We start from the raw sequence: 26517 nt of genomic DNA, 5'->3' as shown, positions 1-26517 counted from the left end.
CCTATCTATATTTTTTTTGTTTGCTTAGCCCCCCTAAAATGAAAATCCTAGAATCGACCCTGCAACACACTAAGTCAGACCAGTCTAACCCTACAGTCACATTAGCTACAAAAGTGAGCGACACCGAGCGACACGCACTCGCTTGATGGGCGTTCCTTGGCTAGTATCTAAAAGCGGTATCAAAAGTAACTTTAGAGGTATTGTTAAGTTACAAGAACGGTGTTTTTGGATTTAAAAGTATTTATTTCTCGATAAAAGTAACAAAATATATGAGATAAAATGCCAAACTTATCAGATATATACAGAAATACGCATTTTCCGCCATCTTGAATTATTTTCGCCGACTCGGCCACAGACCTACTTCACGCTGCTCCTTCACTCCGATTGGCAGTCGCTTTGTTGCATCGCTCAGCATTTGCATAAAATAGCCTGCTTGTCTATTTTGGCCCCGCCCTGCCCGCGCAGCGGCGAGCTCATCGCTGGCAAACGGCCACTTCCATTGAAAATGAATGGTAATGTGACTGGGGGGTGAAGGTCTGTGCAAAGTTTGGCTGTAGCTTGAAAGCTATAGGAGGAGTTAAGAGTCAGTGTATAAGTGCAACATCAGTATGTTGGCTTTCTCAGGTTAACATAACAACACAGAGATCACTTTTAACATCATGCTAGAGAAAAAATAAGATTTAGTGACCAAATATTAAAGTGTTTCCTTCGTTTTAATCTTATTTCTATGCTTAGTACAGTTCATTGTGTATGCACAGAATTTTCTGCAAACAAAATTATTCAGCCAAAAATAGTAAAAAACTCTTTATTGGTGTTCAGCCGAAAAAGTGAAAAGGTGAATACATTTTACAGAATAATGAAGCCTTTGATTGTACGCATCTTGTGAGAATGGGTTGCAATTTAAATAGCAACCAGCACAGAATGACAGACGTGCAAATGCAGCAAATAAGTATTTTAAAGTGTCCAGGAAAGATGCAAAAACACAGAGCACTGAGAAAGACACAGGCGAACGAGAGAATTTAGCTCTCTACTGCAGCAACTGCAGTATGAAATAAAAACTTCCTAATACCAGTAAATTCCTACAATGACAAACACGCTTTATTTTCTCAATATTAAACGAGAAATTAGACATGTATTAACAATAAGTTTCTGTTAGACAAATTTTTCCTCTGTCATCTCTAGACCCTTTTACAGCCAACATGATTAAATAGTTGCGCGAGCATTTTTGCAAAGGAAGTGGTGTTGTTCCCCAGTGGTTCTAACTTGTTACATCTATTGTGAATCTTGCCGTTCTCTCTCTCTCTCTCTCTCTCTCTCTCTCTCTCTCTCTCTCTCTCTCTCTCTCTCTCTCTCTCTCTCTCTCTCTCTCTCTCTCTCTCTCTCTCTCTCTCTCTCTCTCTCTCTCTCTCTTTGCTTGTGCTTGACTGTGTACGCAGGCAGGCGCGCCTCCACTGCTCAACATACACTGCTATATAAGCGTCGTTATCATAAGTTTAAGGCAGAGTAATGAATAGGTTTTTTGCATTTGCCATGGGAATAGATGTAATTGGAAAAGTTTTAACAATAGCTATTTGATCATATAAGTAACCAGGTGTAAAAGGTCCTATAATGACTGATGGAGTGTTAACAAAAATCATTGTCAAATAATGTGAAATAAATATAGTAAAATTACATTCTGAATGTAACTTGTGCAATGGTGAGAAAATAGGAAAAATAATTAGGAAAATGAAAAATAAATAAAAATAATTTGGTTAGTCTGTGTTCAGTTTTTCATTTTATTCTGCTTTGGCTAAGAATTTTCCTTTAGGTGCATCCCTACACTCTAAAAACCGTTGGGTTATTTGTTTTACCCAATAGGTGGGTTAAACGTATTGGGTTGTTCTGTTGGGTTATTCCTAGCTTGTATTGGGTTATTTCCATAACAACCCAGAGAGTTGGGTTAAAATCGGGCTCACGTCACGCATTTTGAATTTCAACGGTTGACCGGTGCCACTGCTGAGTGCGGACAGACACGAGAGGTACGTTTTAAAATATATATCTCTGTGTAATGTTTTATTTTGCTACAAAGTGTTTTTAAGCTCTAAAACACAGTAAACTATCAGTCACGTTTAAATAAGTGTACAAAAACGCTGCTGTCTAGTTTTTGTCCGTTACACCTGTTCCATTCATTAACTGTTACCGATGCCAAACGCGTTTTTAAGCCATCATAAACGTAAAGAGACATCGCAATTTATTTTAATACTAAACAGCATCAACATGGTCCCTTACAAAAATGACCATTTCTTCTTTTAGTAGTATAACGTTAGTTTCATGGCGTATTGATTGCCATATTGCTTTAAATATGCTTTCTGTAACAGACAATGTTTTTTGGTTTAAAGTGTAGTAAAAACCATTTTTTAACTTTTGTAAGGGATGCAACCGGCTGCTTTTTGCTCCAAATATTTTATTTTGGCGGTCTGTGTTATAGACACAGAGCTGTAATATAAATGTGATTCTGAATGTAAATGTCTTAAGAAATGACTCGATGGCATTTTATTGTCGTTTTACTTCAGTATAATCCCTGATAAAGCGCTGTTTAATCCTGCACGTCTGTTTACTGTAACCCTGGTAACGGTTGAATTTGCAATTCAGCGCCATCTACTGTCAAAGTAGAGTATTTATTCAGCGTGCCAGATGTGTTTGCTTTGAGATTTCATTAATTATTATTTTCTTTAAATGTAGACATTCTTGGAGATGTTGCATTAAAAACCTTACAAAATGGCCAGCAATGATTCAGCCTTCCTACAGTACCAAGAGGCAAAGCAAACATTTATTCATTTGCAACCTGTAAGTATCATTTATGACACTTAGTTTTTTTATCCTGTTTATGTGTGCATATTTACATTGTGAAAATTCTGTCTTCAGGTCAGAAAACAAACATAATTCAGTATTTGGAGGAGGAGGTATGACGAAGACCCCATGTCCTCCTATGGGATGAATTCGACTAATCACAAGCCTTTGTTATCGTGGGGAGGCATGCATGGCCCAGGAGCAAGACCAGCAGTTGACACATGCTTTAATTTTTTTTTTTACATTTTATACAGAGTATCCCAAGCCTTTCACTACTGTTAAGTAGTTTCTGTAACACACAATACATTTTGTACCATGTGATGTTTCCTGAACACACTGTCACCTGCTTAAAGAGACAGTTCCCCCAAAAATGAAAATTGTCATAATTTTCTTCCTCTTCTGTCGTTACAAACCTGTACACATTTTTTTGTTCTAATGACCACAAAGGAAGATATTTTGAGTAATGTTTAAACCAAACAGATCATGAGCCCCATTGACTGTCATAGTAGGAAAAAAGAATACTATGAAAATGAATGGGGCTCATGATCGGTTTGATTTCAAACATTCTTTGAAATATACCTTTGTGGTTATCAAAGTAAAGACTTATATACAGGTTTATAACAACATGATAGGGAGAAAATTATGACAAAATGTGTGAACTATGCTTTTAAGCAGTTTGTAGTTGGATAAGATTGAGTAGATTTGTTTTGTTCTTATGTTTTTGTTTATTTATGTATGTATATATTTATGTATGTGTGTATGTATTTATGCTTCTATACATGTCTGTATTTATACATTTAAATGCAGGTGCAAATGACTAAATGAAAATAAAGCATTATAAATGTATTTGTAAGTTTTGTATTATTTATTTATAAAGCAAATAATAGTAATACATAATAATAATAATGGGGTTAAAACAGCATTGCAAAAATAACCCAACAAATTGGTTATTTCATAACCCAACTAATTGGGTAAAACTTTCTACCCAATGCATTGGGTTAAAATAACCCAACAATGGGTTGGTGCTATAGTAACCCACCATTGGGTTATTTATTGGGTTATTTTTAACCCAACTGTTTTTAGAGAGTACAGTTAATTGTGAGCAATTATCTAAAAGCAATGACACATTAAGGAGATATCACCATTCATTGTTTTATTAGTAATGTATCAAATCCTACTCAAGAAAATGCACACTGATAGAATACAATAGGGGATGTTTCCCGGACAGGACTTATCCTAGTCCCAGACTAAAATACATGTTTGAGGAGTCTTAATTTAAAAACACCTTGCGCAGATGTATCTTAACATATATCAGTGCCATTCTTTTGTCTCAAGATGCAAACCAGTAATGCTTTTTGTAAGGTATGTTTATAAAAACCAATTAAATGTCCTAATATTACTAAGGTTTAGTCCTAGGTTAATCTAAACCCTGTCTGGGAAACTGCCCCAAAGCATAAAGAGTTTTCACGTCTGACATAATTCAGTCCAGAATTAAGTAATGTAAATCTACTTACGGTTTTTCAAAGTCCTCCTTTCTCCAACTAACAAACAGCAAGATCAGACCATTTATATACTGAAGACAACTTCCACTTTCTGTAGATCATGTGATTTCAAAGAAGACGTGTTTATCAAAACAGGTTTATCTTCCTCATTCCTTTACCTTTTCCCTACTGCGTCTGACCCTTTAAACAATACAGCGGTCACTGTGCATGGCAGATGACAACTTCTGACAGAGTTTTGATAAACACGTCTTCTTTGAAATCACATGATCTACAGAAAGTGGAAGTTGTCTTCAGTATATAAATGGTCTGATCTTGCTGTTTGTTAGTTGGAGAAAGGAGGACTTTGAAAAACCGTAAGTAGATTTACTTTACTAAATTCTGGACTGAATTAGGTCGGACGTGAAGACTCTTTATGCTTTGGAGCAGTTTCCCAGACAGGGTTTAGATTAACCTAGGACTAAACCTTAGTAATATTATGACATTTAATTGGTTTTTACAAACATACCTTACAAAAAGCATTACTGGTTTGCATCTTGAGACAAAAGAATGACACCGATATGTGTTACGATACATCTGTGCAAGGCGTTTTTAAATTAAGACTCCTCAAACCTTCAATGGTAACACTTTACAATAAGGTTCATTAGTTAACATTAGTTAATGTATTAACTAACATGAACAAACCATGAGCAATACATTTGTACAGTATTTATTAATCTTTGTTAATGTTAGTTAATAGAAATAAAGCTTTTAATTGTTTGTTGATGTTAGCTCACAGTGCATTAACTAACGTTAACAAGATTTTAATAAAGTTTTAGTAATGTTTGAAATTAACATGAACAAAGATTAATAAATGCTGTATAAGTGCAGTTCATTAATAGTTCATGTTAACTAACGTAGTTGACTAATGTTAACTAATTAACCTTATTGTGAAGTGTCATTTTAGTTTGGGACTAGTAGCCTATAAACCCTGTTCGGGAAATCTCCCGTATTTTTTTACTAAATTAAGTACATAAAATTGTATTATATACAGTAGGATTTGATACATTTACTTATACAACAATGAATGGTGATTTTCCTAAATGTGTCATTGTTTATAAACAGTGGTGTAGTGGTGCCTGGAGAAGTGGGTATACTTTTAATATTGCTCCCAATTTTTTTAAAGCGTCCCAGCAATAGATAAACGCCATTTGTAATAAACAGCATGTAAATAGTCTTGCAAGTGTGAGGGTTGAGACGGAGGACAAGAGAACGCAAGCGCAAACGATGTAAGGGAAGTGAACATTGAACATGAAAACAAAAGCAAAACTACATTAAACATGATACTTACAAACTTGACTTAACATGATAGACAAGACATTAAACTGAATTAACAATGAAGACTGCATAACATAACACATATGAACACAATGAACCACCACAAGACAAGAGGAGATTAAGGCTCTGTTTACACGTACATGGTTATTTTTAAAAACTGAGAGATTTACCTTCGTTTGTGCCCCTCGTTTACACGCAAACGGAGAACTCGCCTCTGAAACCGATTGTTTCTAAGAACTCCGGCCAGAGTGGAGATCTTGAAAATCTTCGGTTGCACGGTTGCATGTAAAGTGAGACAAACGGATGTTTAAGCAGGCAACGTCACAGAGTATGCGCCAGAGCTCGCACCTACGTCAAAAGTGCGACCCATGTTTACATGTGACTGCTACTCTGAACGCTTCCAAGATCACATTTATGTTCGTGCAAACTCGTTTCGTGTGTTTGTATTTGCAAATACAGCTGCTCCATTATGTCGAGGAGCAGAGACGAGTGCTCTGAGGTCAGCAATTTTACGCGTGTTTGACTTCATGCGGCGCTGCAACGGATGATGTCAAAGTACCGCAAGAGCGATTCGAAATTAGACCTCTACGTATGATTCCTCAACTCGCTCTCGCGGTACTTTGACGTCATCGATCACCTGCTGCAACAACTCCTCCCTCCAACATGAAGAACCAGTTCACGTCACCACCAGCGCAGCCGGTGATTGGCTTACGTGGGCTTGAGCTTCTCTTGACGGCATATATGCACGGGTACGTGTAAATAAACACTTTTCTGAAAACTGACATGTGTGCACGATATTATTTTTGAAACCGGAGAGGTTGAAATGTCCGTTTATGAAAATAACCGCCCACGTGTAAACATAGCCTAAATAGGGGATACTAAACAAGATAACGAGGGCAACACATGTGAGAGGGATAACTAATAATGAATATTTAACAGAGAGAACAAGGGGGCGGGGACTTGAAACGAGACACCAGAGGCACATGACCCAATATACAAGGCCATGAGCCTCCACATAAAGCATGGGGTTGTCAGAACCCTGCCATCATGATAAAGCATAAATATAAAACAAGACTCTTATGGCAGGATCCTGACAGCAAGTAGATCACCACAAAATGGGCTAGTATTATTTTCACATTGTCACTTAATTTCTATCTTTTGGAACAGCCGATTTGCAACAGAGAGTGTACTGTAGGCAAGAATATGCCAACATTATATATTTAGGTGGACATTTTACAAATATTGCATGTAGGCCTAATACATTAATAAAAGATATATTTAATACTATATTGTAAAAAGATGAGAGAAGCATGGTGTTTTAAGATAGTTCTAGTTATTAAAGTTTATTAGTTTTTTTAACAAACTTTAATATACTGTATACTTTGTAATGCACTATAAGTCGCTTTGGATAAATGCCTCAATATTTTTATAAAAATATAAAAATAACAGTATTTAATCTGTATTTAAATAAATTTCGCAACATTTTACACTCGTATTCAGGGTTTCTAAATTGATGCTTATATATTTTAGTCTAGGAACCTAATGTCAAGTACTGTTACACTTATCTAAATATGACATAACAAATAACTGATTTAATGATTTTAAGCAGACTCATTGTGAGTGCAGTTTTGACATACAGTGATGGCCAGGCAAATTGTAAATTGAGTCCTGCGATAAATTATTAACATAATTGACAAGTTACTGTTATTTAAAATTGCTCACTTTGCTTGACGTCTTCGTTGTAAAATCTGGCTCTGTTTACACGTACATGGTTATTTTTAAAAACTGAGAGATTTACCTTCGTTTGTGCCCCTCGTTTACACACAAACTGAGAACTCGCCTCTGAAACCGATTGTTTCTAAAAACTCCGGCCAGAGTGGAGATCTTGAAAATCTTCGGTTGCACAGTTGCATGTAAACTGACACAAACAGATGTTTAAGCAGGCAACATCACAGAGTATGCACCAGAGCTCGCACCTACGTCAAAAGTGCGACCTATGTTTACATGTGATTGCTACTCTGAACGCTACCATGAACACATTTATGTTCGTGCAAACTCGTTTCGTGTGTTTGTATTTGCAAATACAGCTGCTCAATTATGTCGAGGAGCAGAGACGAGTGCTCGGAGGTCAGCAATTTTACGCGTGTTTGACTTCATGCGGCGCTGCAAGAACCGACAGACGGATGATGTCAAAGTACTGCGAGAGCGATTTGAAATTAGACCTCTACGTGTGATTCCTCAACTGCTCTTGCGGTACTTTGACGTTATCTATCACCTACTGCAACAACTCCTCCCTCCAACATGAAGAACCAGTTTGCGTCACCACCAGCGCTGCTGGTTATTGGCTTACGTGGGCTTGAGCTTCTCTTGATGGCATATATGCACGGGTAGGTGTAAATAAAAACTTTTCTGAAAACTGACGTGTGCACGATATTATTTTTGAAACCGGAGAGGTTGAAATGTCCGTTTATGAAAATAGCCGCCCACGTGTAAACATAGCCTGTAGCGGGACAGGCTGCTGGCTGCATCTCTGTCGGCATCCTCTCTGACTTGGGGTGTGGGAGGAGGGGGGTTTATGGACGAGGGCGCTTGGCAATCGTAAGGTGCTGAGGTGCTGGCTAACAACACTGATGTTGATTACTATCGTTAGCATGAACTGCTAGCTAAAAACGGGGATGTAGCATTGGGATGTTGTTTGTAAATCTGAAAAAAGAGTTTCAGTAGTTCGCTTCATCTTTCCTAATAATGATGGCAGGAAGTGAACCAGGTATTGATTGACAGTTATCTTATCCAATTGCGTTGGGCATTGTCGGATTGACGGCAATCTAGCCCAAAGGCGTTTAGGATAATCATATTTCAAAGGAACCAGGTGCCTCGGTCCTCCTTTTCACATAAGTAACTTATTTTACTGAGTGTTTTTAGGGTATATTTGCGTTTATTCAAATCATGCGATTAGATTAGCTACAAGTGAAGTGGAAATACGCCGTATACCTGCGTATACCCTGCACTAAATCACTATTTATAAGTGGGTTTTCGCAAATCTGACTGAAAAAGAAGTGGGTATACGCCATACAGTATACCTGCTTATACCCTGGACTACAGCACTGTTTATAAATAACTGTGCTCACAACTGTACAAAGCCTAGAAATAACTTTAAAACAAAGGAAACACTTTTTTCAAAATTTGGTAGAAATATGTGTTATTTCAATGATAAAATATATTTTTCTCTAGCGTGATGTTTAAAGTTGTTTGTGTTGTTTTACTTATTTTTCAAAACATTTAGGTTTAATGTATGTTTAAATCTTTACTGTAGCATCAAATCTGAAAGAGACCCTAAGCTGGAAACAGTCATGGCAGACTCACAGCAAATCTCAAATGGGTAGGACACAAACATCATCATATACTGTCATTTTAGATTTTTATTTGATTGTTAACAGGGCTATAAGGGCACATTTGTTCACATACCCAACCCTGAACATCAACTAATTTCTTCACTTTATTCCCAAACAAAAGAGGCAGAACTCCACAAATATAGAATGTTTGAATGCTTGTAAACCTTATTTATGGCATCTCTGTCAAAGTCACTCCAAACTTAATATGAACATTAATATTAATTTCAGGAAACATGGGAACATATTTAATTGCCCAAACTCGCTGCCCATGGTGTAGATATGGTTTGAACACTTGGGAGGGGGGTTTGAAGTGTAAACTGTTAGGGGTGGGAATCGCTTGGACCATCATGAATCGATTCAGAATCGATTCTTAGGGTCCCGATTCGATTCAGAATCGATTCTTGACATACTAATTTGCATATCTGTGACATCATAACGTCACATTTGCTCTCAAAGCCAGGTTAATGTTTGCGCTTTTGCTACTAGTCTCTGAACTGTCATATACTGTACTTTAATGCAACTAAGGGATAAATAATGTCATTCTTATATACATATATGTCCTGTTTCTGTTGTAAGACATTAAAACCAGTAAAAATAGTAATTAAACGTGACATATTAATTCTATATGTTAACCGGCATTAACTTCTACGAACTGACTAACGTTAAGTGTCTAATCATCATCATCATACACATTGATTGGCAGTATTACTGTATTTATATAATGCAGCGCACCCAGGGACTGAATAACAAACTATGTGCATATTTTTACAGAAGTATATTCATGTTATATCTAAACAGTCGGCGGATGGTTTAGGGCAGGGGTGTCCAATACGTCGATCACAAAGGCAATGCCGGTAGATCGCACACAAGTTAGCTGCTGCTCCACACGCGAAATTGTCATTATGGTCTTTCAGAGTAATTGTGAAACACGCAGGTCTTTTTGAGTTGCTGCGCCTTTCTTCTCAAATGTGTTTTGCCAGGCCACTGCAGCTCAGTCGTCTTTAACTTCCAAAACTCACAAGGATGCGCATTCTTGCCTCATGCAGGAGCTGCCTGATCCACGTGCACGGTGTGTGTGTGTGTGAGCGAGCAAACGAGAGAGATAGAGAGAGCGAGAGGGAGGCAGCGTAGCGCTGATTTGTATGCTTCTGATACTGTTGTAATTTTCTAGTTTGTTTCACTAAACCGCATCTCCGCTATTTTAAGGAGTACTGGACAAGTACTCAAGGATTTTTTTAAAACTCCTTAAAAAAGAATATAGTAATGGTGACAGCCCTAAATTCAATGTAAGCCTAAGGCTCTGTGTCGTCGTGGGAGTGTTTTCTATGGTTGGAAGTGACCTTGTTGAGTGTGTGTCTGGGAAGTCTGTCCCGGTGAAAAAGGCTACAAGTGTCGTGGAAAATACATCCTCTCCAGTCTCCCAAGCTTCAAAGGGCTAAAGCCTGTCGTCCACCTCTTCAAGGGTCTGTGAGTTGTATCCATTCTCAGCCATTCTGTATACTCACCTGTACGCCCAAAGCTAAGAGCCAGCGTATTACCCTTGTATACTCTCCTGTATGCCCAAAGTAAAGATCCAGTGTGCCCTTCTGTATACTCACCTGTCCACCAAAGCTAAGAGCCAGCGTATTGCCCTTGTATACTCACCTGTATGCCCAAAGTAAAGAATCCGTGTGTCATCCTTTATACTCACCTGTACCCCAAGAGCTAAGATCAAGTGGATCACCCTTGTATACTCACCTGAACGATCCAAGTCAAGACTGTGCATTCATTTTGCAGATTGGTCTACACACCAAAGGCCAAAGATCCAGCACGTCTGTCTGCATACTTACTGGCGCACCCATCATACTACGCCCAGTTGCTCCTCCAATATTTACCTGTGTACCTTCTAGGTGCTTCCAGTGCTGAGCCCAGGAACTCGCCGCTATCAGCACCAGGTACTCACTCCATTTAACTCATCAGTGTCACTTATCATCCTCATTTCTTCACGTCCAGGAAAAGGAAAGGACCCACTGGCAGTCCTCCTGCAATATAGAGCAAAGACAAAGCTGTGAATATCCTGGTTGAGGTCACGTGAGGGAAAAACATGAAGAGTTCTGAAGACCTAACTGAGAGCCCCTGTGACGGAGTCAGAAGCGACTCAGGACTGACATTCTCTGGCCCCGAGAGTGATTTTAGATTCCCTTTCCCCTCCCCTACTTAGCTTTTAATTATTTTAAATAAAGTTTGTTTTAATTTACTTACGCTCCTTGTGTGTCTGGTCATTGGAGTGTTCTTGGGACCTCCTCGAGGTGGAAACTAGGGAGGGGCGAGACTCACGACATCTGTGGTCCACTCCGACCTGTGACACTATGTTGTAGTGAGTATCGAGGCAAATACAGGGTTTTCAATGGATCCATCTTTGTCAAAAAATTCACACAGAGCGCCCGTTGCATAACACATTTGTTGCAACCCATCAAGTTCTTGAAGGATATTAGGGGGTTGCTCGCTAGCGATTTCTCAAGTTACCTTCGGGACTCATAATGAAGATAAAATATCATTTGCATCACCAGAGGACAGGCTTCCCTGTCAGAAGCAGAAAACTCCTGTGTGCCCTCGCTTTCTGGTGTAGAGATCAACCAATATATTTGTTTGTTTCCTGATATTTTCCCTGATATTTAAGCATTTTCACATTATCGGGTAACGATAATGGACAGCTGGACAGCCCCCCCCCCAGACCCGGCCCTGCTCTGGGGTTGTGTGAGACGCCGCAAACTCTTTATTTTTCAATCATTCCGCAAAGAGACTTTTATTTAGAGAGTACTCTGCTGATTTTGGAAATACAGATATGATTTATACATCATTTAAAATGTTAACGTGTCTAGTTTTTTTTGTCCACTCCCAATAAAAACAGAATATTGTGCTTTTCATAAAATTAAGTAAATAAACATGATGCACGTTCCGATTTCTCTCCCTCAGTCAAGTTCTTCCAGAGATGTGTCAGAGAAATGAACTTAACTAAACTGTAATGGTTTTGTTCTGTGTTGTGTGTATTTTTGTTATTTGTACTGTTTATTTTGACATCCTGTTCTGTTGTGGCTTTTATTTTGAAATTCATCATGCCATTTCACAGTTCACACTTCCTGTCTGTTTTTGTATATAAGTCACTTCCTGTTCACCTGATCCTGGCTGATTAATGCTTAGCCATACCTACCTGTAGCCTGTCTGTGCCTGTTTGATTCTGTTACCTGTATCTAGTGATGGCCAAATGAAGCGTTTCGAAGCATTATTGCTTTCCGATACAATTGTGCCGAAAATGGTTCATTACTCGAAGCTTCATTCAAACAGAAAATGCACACCACCATCTGCTGGTGAAGTAAATGTAATGCAACAAAGCTGACAATGCGAGTAGGCTAATGTACCCGCCCCATTTTGGCTGTCAGAGCTTTGACATTGTGTTCATGTTTCAAACCCTCAATAAAACATTGAGCCTGAGATGTGTTTGTGTGTGAATATTTAGCTGTAGGATACAGCACTCTACAACTTACTAACTGGACATATATGCATTTAAAAATGTATTTATAATGTGGCAGAGGGCAACTGGACAGGGCTTGGATAATGTGGAGGAGGGTATTCATTAAATGTTGTGTTTTTTATTCAGAAATATAATTTTATATTAATTATAATACATGTTTATATTTTTAATAATTTTATAATATATTCTAACGTTAGGCTATACATTTGGTGATGTGGGCGATTTTTTTTTTTTTTTACAAATTCACCAGCTTTGGAGAATATTCTCTCACATGAAACAGATGATGCTGGAGTACACAAAATTGTTTAGAAAGCTTTTCTATGGTTTGGCTTCACTTGCGTGAAAAATAAAGCCGCCAAGTTTCAAACCTGTCAACGCCGGATTGGGCTGTCAAAGCATGTCGTGTGGTTCACTAGAGAAATGAACCAGTGTGTTTGCTTCAGACGTCGTATTTCACGTGACTAGTGACGTAACGATACAAGCTCCGAAACAGTGGTTCATTGCGAGGACTTTTCGAGTCCGAAGCAAGCATCGAAGCTTCGGTGTCAGACGTAACATCACTACCTGTATCTGTATTCTGTTCCTGTTGTTTGACTACTGCCTATATTTTGGATTCTGCCTATTTTGCTGCCTGCCCTGAACCTTTGCCTGTCTCTGGATTTACGATTTAGGATTTGCCCATACTGGATATGTTTGCTGGCCCTTTTGGGACTTTTCTAATAAATACCTCTTTTGCAAATGGATTCACCTCTTCACTCGCTTTCATTAAAGCACCCCTTACAGATTAATCAGCCACAACCGGAATCCAGCAGAGGTTTGAAAAGTCCAACCAGCAGCATGACTCCAGCAGATCGACTTGTTTGTCTTCGCCAAGGTAACCGGCCGATTGAGGAATTTGTCGAAGAGTTTTGTGAACTCTCAGATCAGGTGAACTTTAAAGATTAATTCCTGAAAGACATTTTTTATTGTGGATTAAACTGCAACATTTCCCGTTCCATGCCACTCCATACACCACACTGGACTTTAGAACATTACATTGATCATGCTCTGTGGTTGGGTGGCTCTCCCTTCACTGTGGGTGTTGTGGATAGCAAACCAGAGGCTATTCACAACACGCCAAGCCTAGTCATGCCTGTTCTGTCTTTACCTGTTCCTAAAATTGCCGCCACCATGCCTGTTCACAAAATGGCCGCCATTCAGCCTATCCCTAAAATGGCCGACATCCTGCCTGTTCCCAAAATGGCTGCCATCCTGCCTGTCTCTGCAACCGCACCTGTTTTTGAGGAAGCTACCGTCATCCCTGCACCTGAGTTTCAGAGAGCCATCGTCACCACCACACCTGCACTAATGAGGGCTATTGTTCACCCTGCACCTGCCGTCAAAATGGCCATCATGCCTGAACCGGCTACCGCTGAGGTATGTCTCATAGACTGTGGAATTCCTGAATTTGCCATGGCTCTGTGGTGTGTTTGGTCTGCCTTCTGCTCTTTTGTTCCCCATATTTCTCAAGACCCTGAATCCCATGACTTACCTGAACCATCAGAATCCTCTGGCTTGCCTGTCCCGCCTGATTCATCTGATTCACCTGTCCCGTCTGATTCGTATGATTCGCCTGATACGCCTGTCTCGTCTGATTCGTCTGATTTACCTGACTCGCCTGATTCACATGATTCACTTGATTCACCTGATGCATATGATTCACCTGATTCGTCTGATTCACCTGGCTCACCTGATTCACATGATTCACCTGAGTCGTCTGTGTCACCTGATTCACCCGAGTTGTCTGGTTCTCCATCAAGACCAGTGCCACCCTGGTCTGTGGAAGCTTTTCCAAGTTTTTTTTTTTTTTGGGGGGGGGGGTAGTACCCGGACACAGGAAGGAGGCAGAGGACACCAAGGCGGAGGCCGAAGTGTGCTCTGATCCTTCCTTTCCTTGTGGTCTAGGTATATTCCTACCCCATGTCCAAGCTTCATGTCTGCCCCTTGATCCTGCTCCATGTCTGCCCCTTGATCCTGCTCCAAGCCTGCCCCTTGATCCTGCTCCAAGCCTGCCCCATGACCCAGGTCCAAGCCTGCCCCATGACCCAGGTCCAAGCCTGCCCCATGACCCAGGTCCAAGCCTGCCCCGTGACCCAGGTCCAAGCCTGCCCCGTGACCCAGGTCCAAGCCTGCCCCGTGACCCAGGTCCAAGCCTGCCCCGTGACCCAGGTCCAAGCCTGCCCCATGACCCAGGTCCAAGCCTGCCCCATGACCCAGGTCCAAGCCTGCCCCATGACCCAGGTCCAAGCCTGCCCCATGACCCAGGTCCAAGCCTGCCCCATGACCCAGGTCCAAGCCTGCCCCATGACCCAGGTCCAAGCCTGCCCCATGACCCAGGTCCAAGCCTGCCCCATGACCCTGGACCATCCTGGCCACATGACCCCCTGCCATTGCCAAGAGGTCCTGGCCCTCCCGCCCACCCTCTATTGGACTGTATGATTTGTTTGTTGGGCTCCGGGAGTCGCCCTTTAGAGGGGGGGTTCTGTAAAAGTTTTGTTCTGTGTTTTGTGTATTTTTGTTATTTGTACTGTTTATTTTGACATCCTGTTCTGTTCTGGCTTTTATTTTGAAATTTATCATGCCATTTCACAGTTCACACTTCCTGTCTGTTTTTGTATATAAGTCACTTCCTGTTCACCTGTTCCTGGCTGATTAATGCTTAGCCATACCTACCTGTAGCCTGTCTGTGCCTGTTTGATTCTGTTACCTGTTATCTGTATTCTGTTCCTGTTGTTTGACTACTGCCTGTATTTTGGATTCTGCCTGTTTTGCTGCCTGCGCTGAACCTTTGCCTGTCTCTGAATTTACGTTTTAGGATTTGCCCATACTGGATATGTTTGCTGGCCCTTTTGGGACTTTTCTAATAAATACCTCTTTTGCAAATGGATTCACCTCTTCACTCGCTTTCATTAAAGCACCCCTTACATAAATGAATACTTGTCAAACAAACATGTCTACATAATGTTTGGAATGTCTTATTTTAAATGATGTAAGTAAAATCAAAAACAAATATTCTTATACGGTGTAAATAAGAAGGAGGAGAGGTACTGCCCTTTACCTTATTATCTGTCATGAGCTGAGATCACACCCGGCTCCATTAACGTGAACGAGAAGAGACGATCCATATGCATCTCTCGCCTCCAGCAGTCAATGGACACACAATCCCCGATCCATTCTCTCCACTCCCTTGCTATGCAGAGCTGTTTTATCCAAATGCACCAAACATGATATCTAAATCCTTATTTACTTGCGTATGTGTGTCACTAAAAGTTATCTCTAGATGTGGGTAATGTCTTAGTCCTTCCGTCGAACAGTACACATGACAGGCACACACATAGGCAAGGCAAGGCAAGTTTATTTGTACAGCACATTTCATACACAGAGGTCATTCAAAGTGCTTTACATAGAAATGAGAAAACAATATATAAAAGAGAAAAAAAGAAAATGTAAAAATAATAGATACACAATAAAATCACAATAAAAACAAAGATACATGAGAATTTAACAATTAGAGAAAATAAATGTGATTTTAATAAAAACACTTTAAAACGTTAAAAAGAATAAAACAGAAGTAAAAGTGACTTGAGTTAAAAGTGCAGTCAGTGTGAAGCAGCACAGTGCTCATTCAGTAAATGCAGAGTTAAACAGATGTGTTTTTAATCTAGATTTAAAAGTGTTTACTGTTGAAGCACATCTGATCTCTTCTGGAAGCTGATTCCAGCTACAGGTGGCATAATAACTAAATGCTGATGCACCTTGTTTTGAGTGAACCCTTGGTATTTCTAACTGACCTGATCCTAATGATCTGAGTAATCTGTTAGGTTTATATTCAGTTAGCATATCTGTCATGTATTTGGGTCCTAAGCCATGAAGTGATTTATAAACGAGTAACAATACTTTAAAATCTATTCTAAATGTAACAGGAAGCCAGTGTAAGGACCTGAGGACTGGAGTGATGTGCTCAGATTTTTTGGTTCTGGTCAGAATTCTGGCAGCAGCGTTCTGTATGAGCTGCAGCTGTCTAATGGTCTTTTTGGGGATCCCCGTAAGAAGTCCATTGCAGTAATCCACCCTGCTGGTGATGAAAGCATGAACAAGTTTCTCTAAGTCCCGTCTTGATACAAAACATCTAATTCTGGCAATATTTCTGAGATGGTAGTAAGCTGATTTGCTTATTGCTTTCACGTGACTACTGAAATTAAGGTCAGACTCTAAAATTACACCAAGATTTCTGACCTTATTTTGTGTCTTTAGAGGTATACCTTAGTCAAGGTATGTGTTAACTTTGAGAGTTTCATCTTTATTTCCAAATACAATGACTTCAGTTTTGTCTTTGTTTAACTGGAGGAAGTTTTGACGCATCCAACAGTTAATTTCATCAATGCATTTACATAGAGAGTCAATGGGGCTGTAGTCATTAGGTGACAGGGCTAAGTATATCTGGGTGTCATCTGCATAGCTGTGGTAAGCAATTTGGTTCTTTTTCATTATTTGACCAAGTGGGAGCATATACAAATTAAACAGAAGCGGTGCAAGAATTGAACCCTGTGGGACTCCACATGTCATGGATGTCCACTCAGATTTATGGTTACCTATGTTCACATAGTAACCTCTTCCTTGTAGGTATGATTTAAACCATTTGAGGACCATCCCAGAGAGCCCTACCCAGTTTTCCAGTCTATGTAAGAGTATGGTGTGATCTACTGTGTCAAAGGCAGCACTAAGATCTAGTAGCACCAGCACTGATATTTTACCTGAATCAGAGTTTAAGCGAATATCATTTATTATCTTTATGAGCACTGTCTCTGTGCTGTGAGGCTGACGGAAACCAGATTGAAAATTGTCCAGATGGCCATTTGAGTTTAAGAATTTGTTCAGCTGATTGAAAACAACCTTTTCAATGGTCTTGCCTATAAACGGAAGATTTGAGATTGGTCTGTAGTTGCTAAGTATGGTTTTGTCTAGGTTACTCTTTTTTAGGAGAGGCTTAACAACTGCTGTTTTTAATGACTCTGGAAAGGTGCCTGTGATCAGAGAGGTATTTACTATTTTTAAGAGGTCCGTTTCTAAGCAGTTAAGTACCTTTTTGAGAAAAGATGTGGGGAGCGTGTCAAGGCTGCTAGTTGATGCTTAAAGGTGGAAAAGAGGATGTTTGTTTAATACATTTTTACAATATTACTTGAAACTGTCTTTACTAAATAATAAAAGACTATTTATTAGGTGCACTGAAAGTAATAAAATTAATATATGTCATCTGTTCATAAGGTAGGGCCTTAAAAACATCAGCCAATCGTTTACCCAATCATCGCAATCATCATTGGCCCTCTGGCTTGTCAATCACTGCCATTATGTTCCTTGTGAGAGACGTGCACGCTCCAGTAACTTTACACGAGTGACGCATGCGCATAGCGCATGAAACTCCGTCTTGAGTTTCGATTTGTTTTTATCGTCGCTCCTGCTTTCCTCCTCGAATTTGCATCATGGAAGAGAAGAAACCCGAAGGAGGACGAAAATTGTCAGAATAATGTAATCTAACCAGAGTCGTTACTGGAGTAACATTTCAACGCTGGAGAGCAGAGAGGTGTCAAGACAAACGCACAGTTCGCAAAAATTCTCCTCGACAGGTAACAGTGATTATTCTTTCTTTGTGGAATAATTATTGTTGTACTGTTATTCAGGTTTATCGACGTTGTTCTTGTACTGTAGTTGTAAGGCAGTGACCAGTCTGCTACATGCTAGTTGAAATGGGTGTAGCGTCGACTGATCTAACTTTACGTTTTATGTGTTTATTATCATATCATTTCACATAATTAATCCACTTACGCGACACAGCATATGCCCGTGGTAAACAAACACTCGTGTTCAAATACTCGTGCAAGAGTTTTGGAAGGCGTTCCCTAGAAATGAGCTGTGAAGGAGGGAGGCTGTTCTTACGCATGTGCTTATTTAAAAAACTCAGTAACGGTCTTTGGATTCTCAGTCGGCGGAAACATCCTCTTTTGCGCCTTTAAAGATGCTGTACTGTTTCTTCCAAGGTTTTTATATCAATTATGTCAAATTCTGAGAGAATGGCTAATTTCTGAGGTTGTTGCAATGATATCTGACTGACCACAGTACAATATGAGGCCGTATTGATCGTCATTCTGATATTACTGATCTTCTCAGAGAAAAAGGTTGCAAACTCATTGCATTTGTTGTCAGAGAGCATTTCACTAGGAACTTGATTTGGGGGGTGTGTTAGTCTTTCTACAGTAGCAAAAAGAGTGCGAGTGTTGTTTATGTTTTTGTTTATAATGTTTGAAAAGAAGGTCTGTCTAGCTGTGCCTAGTTCTACATTGAAAGCACGAAGACTGTCCTTATAGATGCTATAATGTACTTCAAGTTTTGTTTTCCGCCACATACGTTCAGCTTTTCTGCATGTTCTTTTCATGTGCTGTACTGCTGTTGTGTTTCTCCAGGGTGCTCTACGTCTGCCAGTGATCACCCTGACCTTTACTGGACATAAACAAACACACGAGTCAGGAAATTTGACAAACTTTTTGGTATTCTTATAAAAGACATGATTGCAAACAGCATATCTAAATCCTTAGTTACTCATGTCTATGTGTTTATCTATGCATAGCAAGTTTATTAAATGCAGGATCATACGCATGTGCATACATTCCTTTGTGCTGTTTTCACAATCAACACATGAGGGAATAATGGCGGCTGTTAACAAACATTGATAAATTGACCACGCTTGTCCCTTGTTGTGTTTGTACTATAATGATTACAAAACACAAATAAGTTCACAGTTCTTCTTCACTGTGCAAAGTAAAACTCTCTCTGGCCAACCAAAAACTAACCAATTGTTCATTTTTACGATGGCAAAACAGTCACAGTCTAAACTTAAACAAATTGCAGTGGAGACTGAGAAAGATAAATGTCTGCAATTGGTTATTACACATCTAAATGAATGTTGGCCTAGGGGAGAATGTGCCCAGTACTACAACATCAGAGCAGAGTTAAGTGTTGTAAAGGGACTTCTGCTGAGACAGAACAGGATCATTATCCTTCAGTCACTGTGACAGGAGATGTTAAAAAAACTGCATGATGGACACCTTGGAGTAGAAAAATGTAAAAGAAGGGCTAGAAATGCAATCTACTGGCCCGGAATAAACGCAGACATCGACAGGATGGTGTCAACCTGTAATACATGCTTGCAGAATCATGCTAAGCAACAGAAGGAGCCAATGATCATTACTGATCTACCGGATGAACCATGGCAGAGAGTTGGGACAGACTTATTCTTCCTGGATGGACAAAACCATTTGCTTGTGATAGACTATCTGTCAAACTACCCAGAGATTGCTTTGCTTTCCAATACATCTACTGCTTGTGTGATAACACACATTAAATCCATCTTTGCAAGACGCAGCATTCCACAGGTGGTTTACAGTGATAATGGAATGTGGAATATGGATTTCAGCATGTGACATCAAGCCCATTAATTCCGCGAATGGAAGGGCAGAGAAAGGAGTAGGCTACATATAGTGAAACTACTAAAGAAAGCAATAGAAAGTCAATCAGATCCTTATTTAGCTTTGTTGAATTACCGCGCATCTCCACAAGAACACGGTGTGTCTCCTGGCGAAATACTGATGGGGCACACATTACACACCACACTTCCTTGCTTAGTAACACCGAATTAGAACAAATACCTGAAAATAAAAGTATCTGAAACTGAGAAAAAAAGCTAACTACGACAAGGCAACAAAAAAGCTTAGAACCACTTTCCAATAATGACACAGTAAGACTTGAGGGGAACAGTACTTGGACTAAAAGAGCTACAGTCCTGGAGGAGGTGAAGCCAAGATCTTACACTGTCAGGACAGAGGATGGTCAAATTCTTAGGAGAAATCGAAGAAGTCTGTTGAAAACAAAAGAGACTGTGCTAGGAGATACAGATACAGGTGATATAGACTGTGCAGAGTCAACAACAACATCTGAAACACTTCCAGTGCATAACGAAGAGCTAGCTAAAGAAATGTATTCAGATTTGTCTAACAAAGAGCCAGCTAAAGAACATTCAGAGTTTCATTCACCTGTACTGAGAAGATCTAAACGCACAGTAAAACCTCCTGATAGACTAAACCTCTGAATATTGCTGAAACATATCTTAAGTATTTGAATTATCATAAAAGTAAAGATAAAACTAAATGTTAACAGTTGTTATTGGGATTGTAAAGCAATAATTATTGATATTGTTGTGTGATGCAGTACATCTTGTATATAATGTGCTCAGTGTTAGCTTAGTATTTATCTGAAATAAGTCACTAGTGTTTTTGTAATAACTTGTTCTGGATGTCTAGTGGAAAGGGGATGTAGTGAACAGTACAGAACCTAACCACTAGGTGTCAGTAGCATTTCATTTATCTGTATAGTATACAGCTGAAGAGTGAGAAGACTACAGGAACACCTGTGTTGTGATTAATGCCGTGTACCTGCTGAGTGAACCTCACATGAATAAAAGATCATTGATTACGCAATGGTTTCTTTATTGAAATAAGAAACATAACAGACCCTAGAGCAGTTGTTCTCAACTCCACCCCCCCCCCCAGAATGTTTTAGATGTCTCCTTATATGAAACCCCTGATTCAACTCATTAGGCTCCTTCAAGAATGTTTGAAACTTTTCCTTAATTAACACACTTACAAGCTGATGAACTGAATCAGGTGTTTTATATATGGAGACATCTAAAATGTTCTGGAAGGGGGGGCCGAGAACTGGAGTTGAGAACCAGTGCCCTAGAGGATTAACAAATATACTGAAAGTTTTAAAATTATGAAAATAATATTAAAAGTGTTAATACATACCTTCTGTATTTCAACATGGATTTTTTTATAAGAGCGTACATACAGTAAACCATTCCAAAAATCTATAAATTTGTCTTCTATATCACAAAAACAAATTGTATCAATACTTTACATATTAATTGAGAGCAAAGTTACAAGGGTATCATCTAGACTCTCAGAAAAAAAGGTAAAAAACGTTTAAAAGAAGATGCCGAAATACATTTTTTATGGGTTCACTTCACAACCTTTCGGCATGCCCATTACACTGACCTGCAGATTCCCCGTCTCCATGTATAAAAATATTCTCACATAAGTCAATCATCAATTATTTTAAAAAACACAATATTCCATTAAAAATGTAAGTTTTTAATTTCTGGGTGACTTTAATATCACACAATGAAACATGTTGTTCATACACACCTTAATAAATGATAATAAATTGTTGTATATGATTGTGTTTTTTCCCTACTTTTTAACACTACAGATTAAAGATCCTCATTAAGGGAAGCATCCGAATTCAAGATGGAAATCCTGCTCGATATCGTCTGCAGACAACAACAGATAATCTGGATCAATCTAAGCCATACAGAAAAATCACCTTTGGTGAAAGAGACACAAATAAACCTCATAAAACCATACTGATGGTGGGAGAAACAGGCACTGGAAAAACAAGTCTCATCAATACTATGATCAACTACATCTGTGGCGTTCAGAGAAAAGACAAAGTTTGGTTTGAGATCACAGATGATCAGAGTAACACATCATCAGTTTACAGTCAGACCTCTGATGTCACTGTCTATGGTGTTTATATACAAGAGACTAAAGTTGATTTAACAATCATTGATACACCAGGATATGGAGACACTCGTGGAGCTGAGCGTGATTTAGAGATCGGCAAGACTTTATTACGTTTATGTACAACTGAAGATGTGATACACAATATAAATGCAGTGTGTTTTGTGATGAAGGCAGATCAAAATCGACTCTCTGACAGACAACAATACATATTTGATGCTGTTCAGTCTTTATTTGGTAAAGATATTGCTGAAAACATTGTGGTACTCTTCACACACTCAGATGGTGCTCGTCCTAAAAATGCCCTGACAGCCATCAAAGAAGCTAAAGTCAAGTGTGCTGTAGATGAGAAGAATCAGCCGATCTATTTTCTGATTAACAACCGTCAGGAAGAAACATTTGATGAAGAAGAACAAACAATCTATGATCAATCATGGGATCTCAGTTTTAATGGAATTACAGATTTTTTTAACTTTCTTGACATGATACGACATAAAACCTTGGAGTTGACTCAAGACGTTTTACAAAAACAGCAACAGTTTCGGCCAAATATCTCCAAACTACAATCACATGTTCAAAAGATTAAAGAAAAGCAAAATGAGCTGAAACAAACTGAAGAAAATCTAGAGAAACACAAGCAACATGTCAAAGAAAATAATAATTTTGAGTATGAAGTTGAAGTGTCCTACAAAGAAAAGGTTGACATTGATCCTGCTGTAGCTAAAGAGGCGATGTGCTGCACCGTCTGTAAGGAGAACTGTCACTATCCTGGATGCTGGTGGGTCAGTAATCTCTCATGGTGTACTGTGATGAAAGATTATCACTGCACAGTGTGCCCAAAGAAATGTCACTCCGACAAACATGTCAAAGAAGCCAAAATATATGTAACAAAGACAAAGACTGAGACAAGAACTAAAGAAGAGTTAAAGAAGAACTATGAAGACAAAATTAAAGACTGTCTGTCTGAGATCAATAAGCTGAAGAAAGAACTACAAGAATTGGAGAAAGACAAAATCAAGCTGGTGATGGATGCTTTTCACTGTGTGGATTCTCTTAAAATGATCGCACTCAACACTGAATCTCTGTTCACACTTCTGCACATTGATTTTCTCATTGAGAAGTTAAAGGAAATCAATGAACCTGAAAAAGCCGAAGCTCTGATGAACATCAAAGAGAAAGTAAAACGAGCAGCACCTGCATACATTTAAAGCCAGGTGATTTTAATGTGTATTCAGCAAAACATAAGTAATGTACTTGCACCTGAGGGCTATTTCATAAAACTCTATTACAAAATAAGCCAGGCTTATTTTGTTAAGTCTGACTTATTGCCTGTGGATTTCGTTTCATAAAACAAACTTGAACTAGTTCAACCCCGGTTACTATGAAAACTTATGCTTGCAAACTAGCCTGGTCCGGGGCAGGCTAACAGTCAGGCTAAGCCTCAGATTTTGCTTAACTAGACTTCCACTAACACTGAACTGTAAATGCAATGATATTACAGTTGACTCTTTGACATTTTATTTGACTTTATTAACCACTATTAATCTAACAATTAAAGAAAATCAACTTATATATTAAATTTGATAAATTCTGTTACAATAATAATTAATACAATATAGACATGTGTTTCATAATATGGTATGTTATAGGCCTATCAAATGTTGAATATAAATTATAATCTTAACTACCCAATATAAGGATAATAGGCATAGCAGTACAATTTTGAACAATTATTTTGTTAAAGAAGTGACCAAAAATGTTGCATCTAAATCCATATAATTGCAGTGTATTGATGAAAAAAAAAATTAATTCAGAGTGTCTGTCATACACAAGTCAAGTACAGTCATTGGATTTTTTTATGCTTGGTGTGCATAAAAATGCACATTATTTTAAAGATCTACAGTATTTGTATTTTTCTCTAGTTAAATTTTTCTTAAATGTAAAAAACTCTTTATGTGTCTGCATGTCTGTAGGAACACAATATAATTATGTGATGGTATGCTCTTAGCATAAGTTAAAACTCATGCACTTTTTTGCCTTTGATCCCAGAGAAGATTGTTAGTGTCCTGCAGACAATAATTGTTCACAACACAAGTAGGACTTCAGACTTACAGTATAATGTGCTTATACCTCAGGCCTCTCTTCAACTGATCCTCACCCTTCATAAAACTCTGTTTATCTATCAACATCTAACACTACACTGTTAAAAAAATATGTAGAAATGACAGTATTAATTGTCAGCTGTTCGCCAGTAACTTACTGTAGATTTACATGTATGTTATTTACTGGCAACAGTTTGTTCAAAGTCTTTTTATTTACAGAATAAAACTATAAAATAACAGCCTCATGCCAGTAAATAACATACATTTAAATCTACATAAGTTACCGGTAAAAAGTTGCATAGCTACATCAGCTAATTTTTTAACAATGTAAACAGGTGGTTTAAAATCTCTCATACTCCCAGGGTTTAACATGATGACTTGTGGCTCTATAACGCACACATAATTTGCCATCAAAAATGTTTTAAGTAACATGTCATGTAAAAATTATTGGTCAAGAACATGGGCGTAGATTTAGGGTGGGACACTAGGGACATGTCCCTAGCAATATTCAGGGAAGACTGAATTGTCCCTAGCAATAATTTCGACCAAACAATTAATCTGTATTTATATATAACCACTAATGTCCTTCTTATTCTTGTGTTTTCTATTTTTTACTTATTATATTTTTTTTCAGGAATCATTTAAATGAGACTAGAAATCTTTTGCAATCCCGTTCTGTAAAAATGACGCTCTATGTGGTACACAAACGGTTAACAGCTTTCGTTCTCTGCAATGCCCGCCTCCGTAACTCACATCGCTAATATGATTGGCTTTGCATTTCTTTAGTCCCGCCTTTCTAATCACATTGCTAATATGATTGGATTAGCATTTCTTGAGTCCCGCCTCTCTAAATCACATCACTTTATGGGCTTGTCTTTACTCGCTACGTGTGATAGGATGGTTTCACTTTGTACAACGCGCCAAAGTTCACTCAAGACGCGCGTGATTATTCGGGCTACAGGTAAGTGAGGAAGAAAGTATTATTATACCCACTGTAACTGTTTCATTCACAAATTACGCAACAAGTTGTGCCACATAATGATTCAAGGACAGTGTTTTCACCAATACACGACAATCCCATGTTAACCTGAGGAGTTGCAAACTTTTGTCAACCTTTTATAAATGGGGTAGCAAGGTTATTTAGGGGGTCACTAATCCATGAAAGAAAATAACCCCAACATGGTAAAAACATGAATTCATGTCATGATTGCTGAATACTTTACATTACTGCACTGTGGTCATTACTTGCACAGATGTAGACATAATGTAAGGTTGCATTTTAAACTTAAAATTATTATTTTTTCACACTGATTAACTGTCTGTTAATGAAAAGAATATTTAATGTGAACTACAGAAACGTTAATAAACGTTGTTCAGGAAACAGCATGATATACATACCAACTTCAACACTGGGATTTTTTTGGCAAAATTAAATTAAGAATTAAATATTAATTGCATATTCTTCATTGTTATAAAGTAAATATGGTTATATCTTACAATGTGATTTTCTTTTTTTTTTGACAAAGACTTAAACAGTTACTGTTTATTAGGCTCTAGGACATAACGAATTGTTTATTATAAATTTGGGATGGCCGGGGGTGGCGAGTCAGATGTTACTGAGTAAAGTGCATACTGAGTTGTCTGTTGTTTGTGTCAAGTAAACGGTGATAAACAGTTTTTGCAATGCAACCATTTTATTTATGTCCCCACCAATGCCAGAATCAAACCTACGCCCTTGGTCAAGAATATGTGTAACATATAATTTTACACAATCATTCCTTGTACTACTGTAAATTCAGAAATGCAGATGCTGTCCACTCATCATGCTCTCAGTGACCCCATTTTTTTCTTTCAAGAACAACAGTTCATCTGCAGGAGTAAAGCTGTGCTGCTGATAGATGCCTCATTGCCACTCAACATCTTTGACAGCTAACATTATGAGATTAGACACTTCTTCTAGCATATGATTATATTTAAATCAACTACACTTCTTATGAACAATATATTTATGTTTTATTTTCACCTGTTACTTTTTGTCCACTCAAGTTGCTGCTTTTGAAATGTACCCCCAAATAAAAATAAATACATTTAAGTTACCTTTAAAGTTAAATGTATTAAAATCATTCATCTGCTAAACATCTATTATTTAGGTTACTTAGTAACCTACAAATTGTCTTTTAAAAGTTAAGATCTGTGTTA

At 38.5% G+C, this 26517-nt stretch overlaps 2 protein-coding genes and 1 long non-coding RNA gene across 4 annotated transcripts in view; 2 read left to right on the top strand and 1 right to left on the bottom strand.

Moving 5' to 3' along the window:
- LOC135740499 (uncharacterized) overlaps positions 1–4533 on the bottom strand; it is a 47942-nt gene extending 43409 nt beyond the window's left edge. Inside the window, exon 1 of the mRNA XM_065258884.2 lies at positions 4344–4533. The gene's annotated coding sequence lies outside the window, so the exon portion shown is untranslated. The remainder of the gene's footprint in view (positions 1–4343) is intronic.
- On the top strand, positions 1822–3184 carry LOC135740600 (uncharacterized). The gene is made up of 3 exons (XR_010529224.2): positions 1822–2018; positions 2722–2826; positions 2905–3184. It is a non-coding gene; the product is annotated as an uncharacterized lncRNA (long non-coding RNA).
- Positions 4534–4646: 113 nt separating the features above from the next.
- On the top strand, positions 4647–26441 carry LOC135740500 (uncharacterized). 2 transcript variants are annotated; one of them, XM_065258886.2, is made up of 4 exons: positions 4647–4684; positions 8959–9024; positions 21906–23430; positions 26175–26421. In XM_065258886.2, the coding sequence occupies exons 2-3, from the start codon at positions 8996–8998 to the stop codon at positions 23422–23424; spliced, it is 1548 nt and encodes a 515-aa protein (XP_065114958.1). In that variant the 5' UTR covers positions 4647–4684; positions 8959–8995; the 3' UTR covers positions 23425–23430; positions 26175–26421. The 2 variants fall into 2 exon arrangements, with proteins under 2 accessions (XP_065114958.1, XP_065114957.1); XM_065258885.2 differs by having other exon boundaries at positions 21906–26441.
- The last annotated feature ends 76 nt before the right edge of the window (positions 26442–26517 follow it).

Source organism: Paramisgurnus dabryanus, chromosome 22 (genome assembly GCF_030506205.2).
Source record: "Paramisgurnus dabryanus chromosome 22, PD_genome_1.1, whole genome shotgun sequence".
Lineage (NCBI taxonomy): Eukaryota > Metazoa > Chordata > Actinopteri > Cypriniformes > Cobitidae > Paramisgurnus > Paramisgurnus dabryanus.
The sequence above is the reverse complement of the archived record's forward strand: the minus strand, read 5'-3'. Positions and strand labels throughout refer to the sequence as shown.

Coding starts and splice junctions, on each gene's coding strand:
- LOC135740500 (XM_065258885.2), top strand. CDS start 8,996: ATGGCAGACTCACAGCAAATCTCAAATGG. Junction 9,025..21,905: donor TCACAGCAAATCTCAAATGG/GTAGGACACAAA, acceptor TTAACACTACAG/ATTAAAGATCCTCATTAAGG.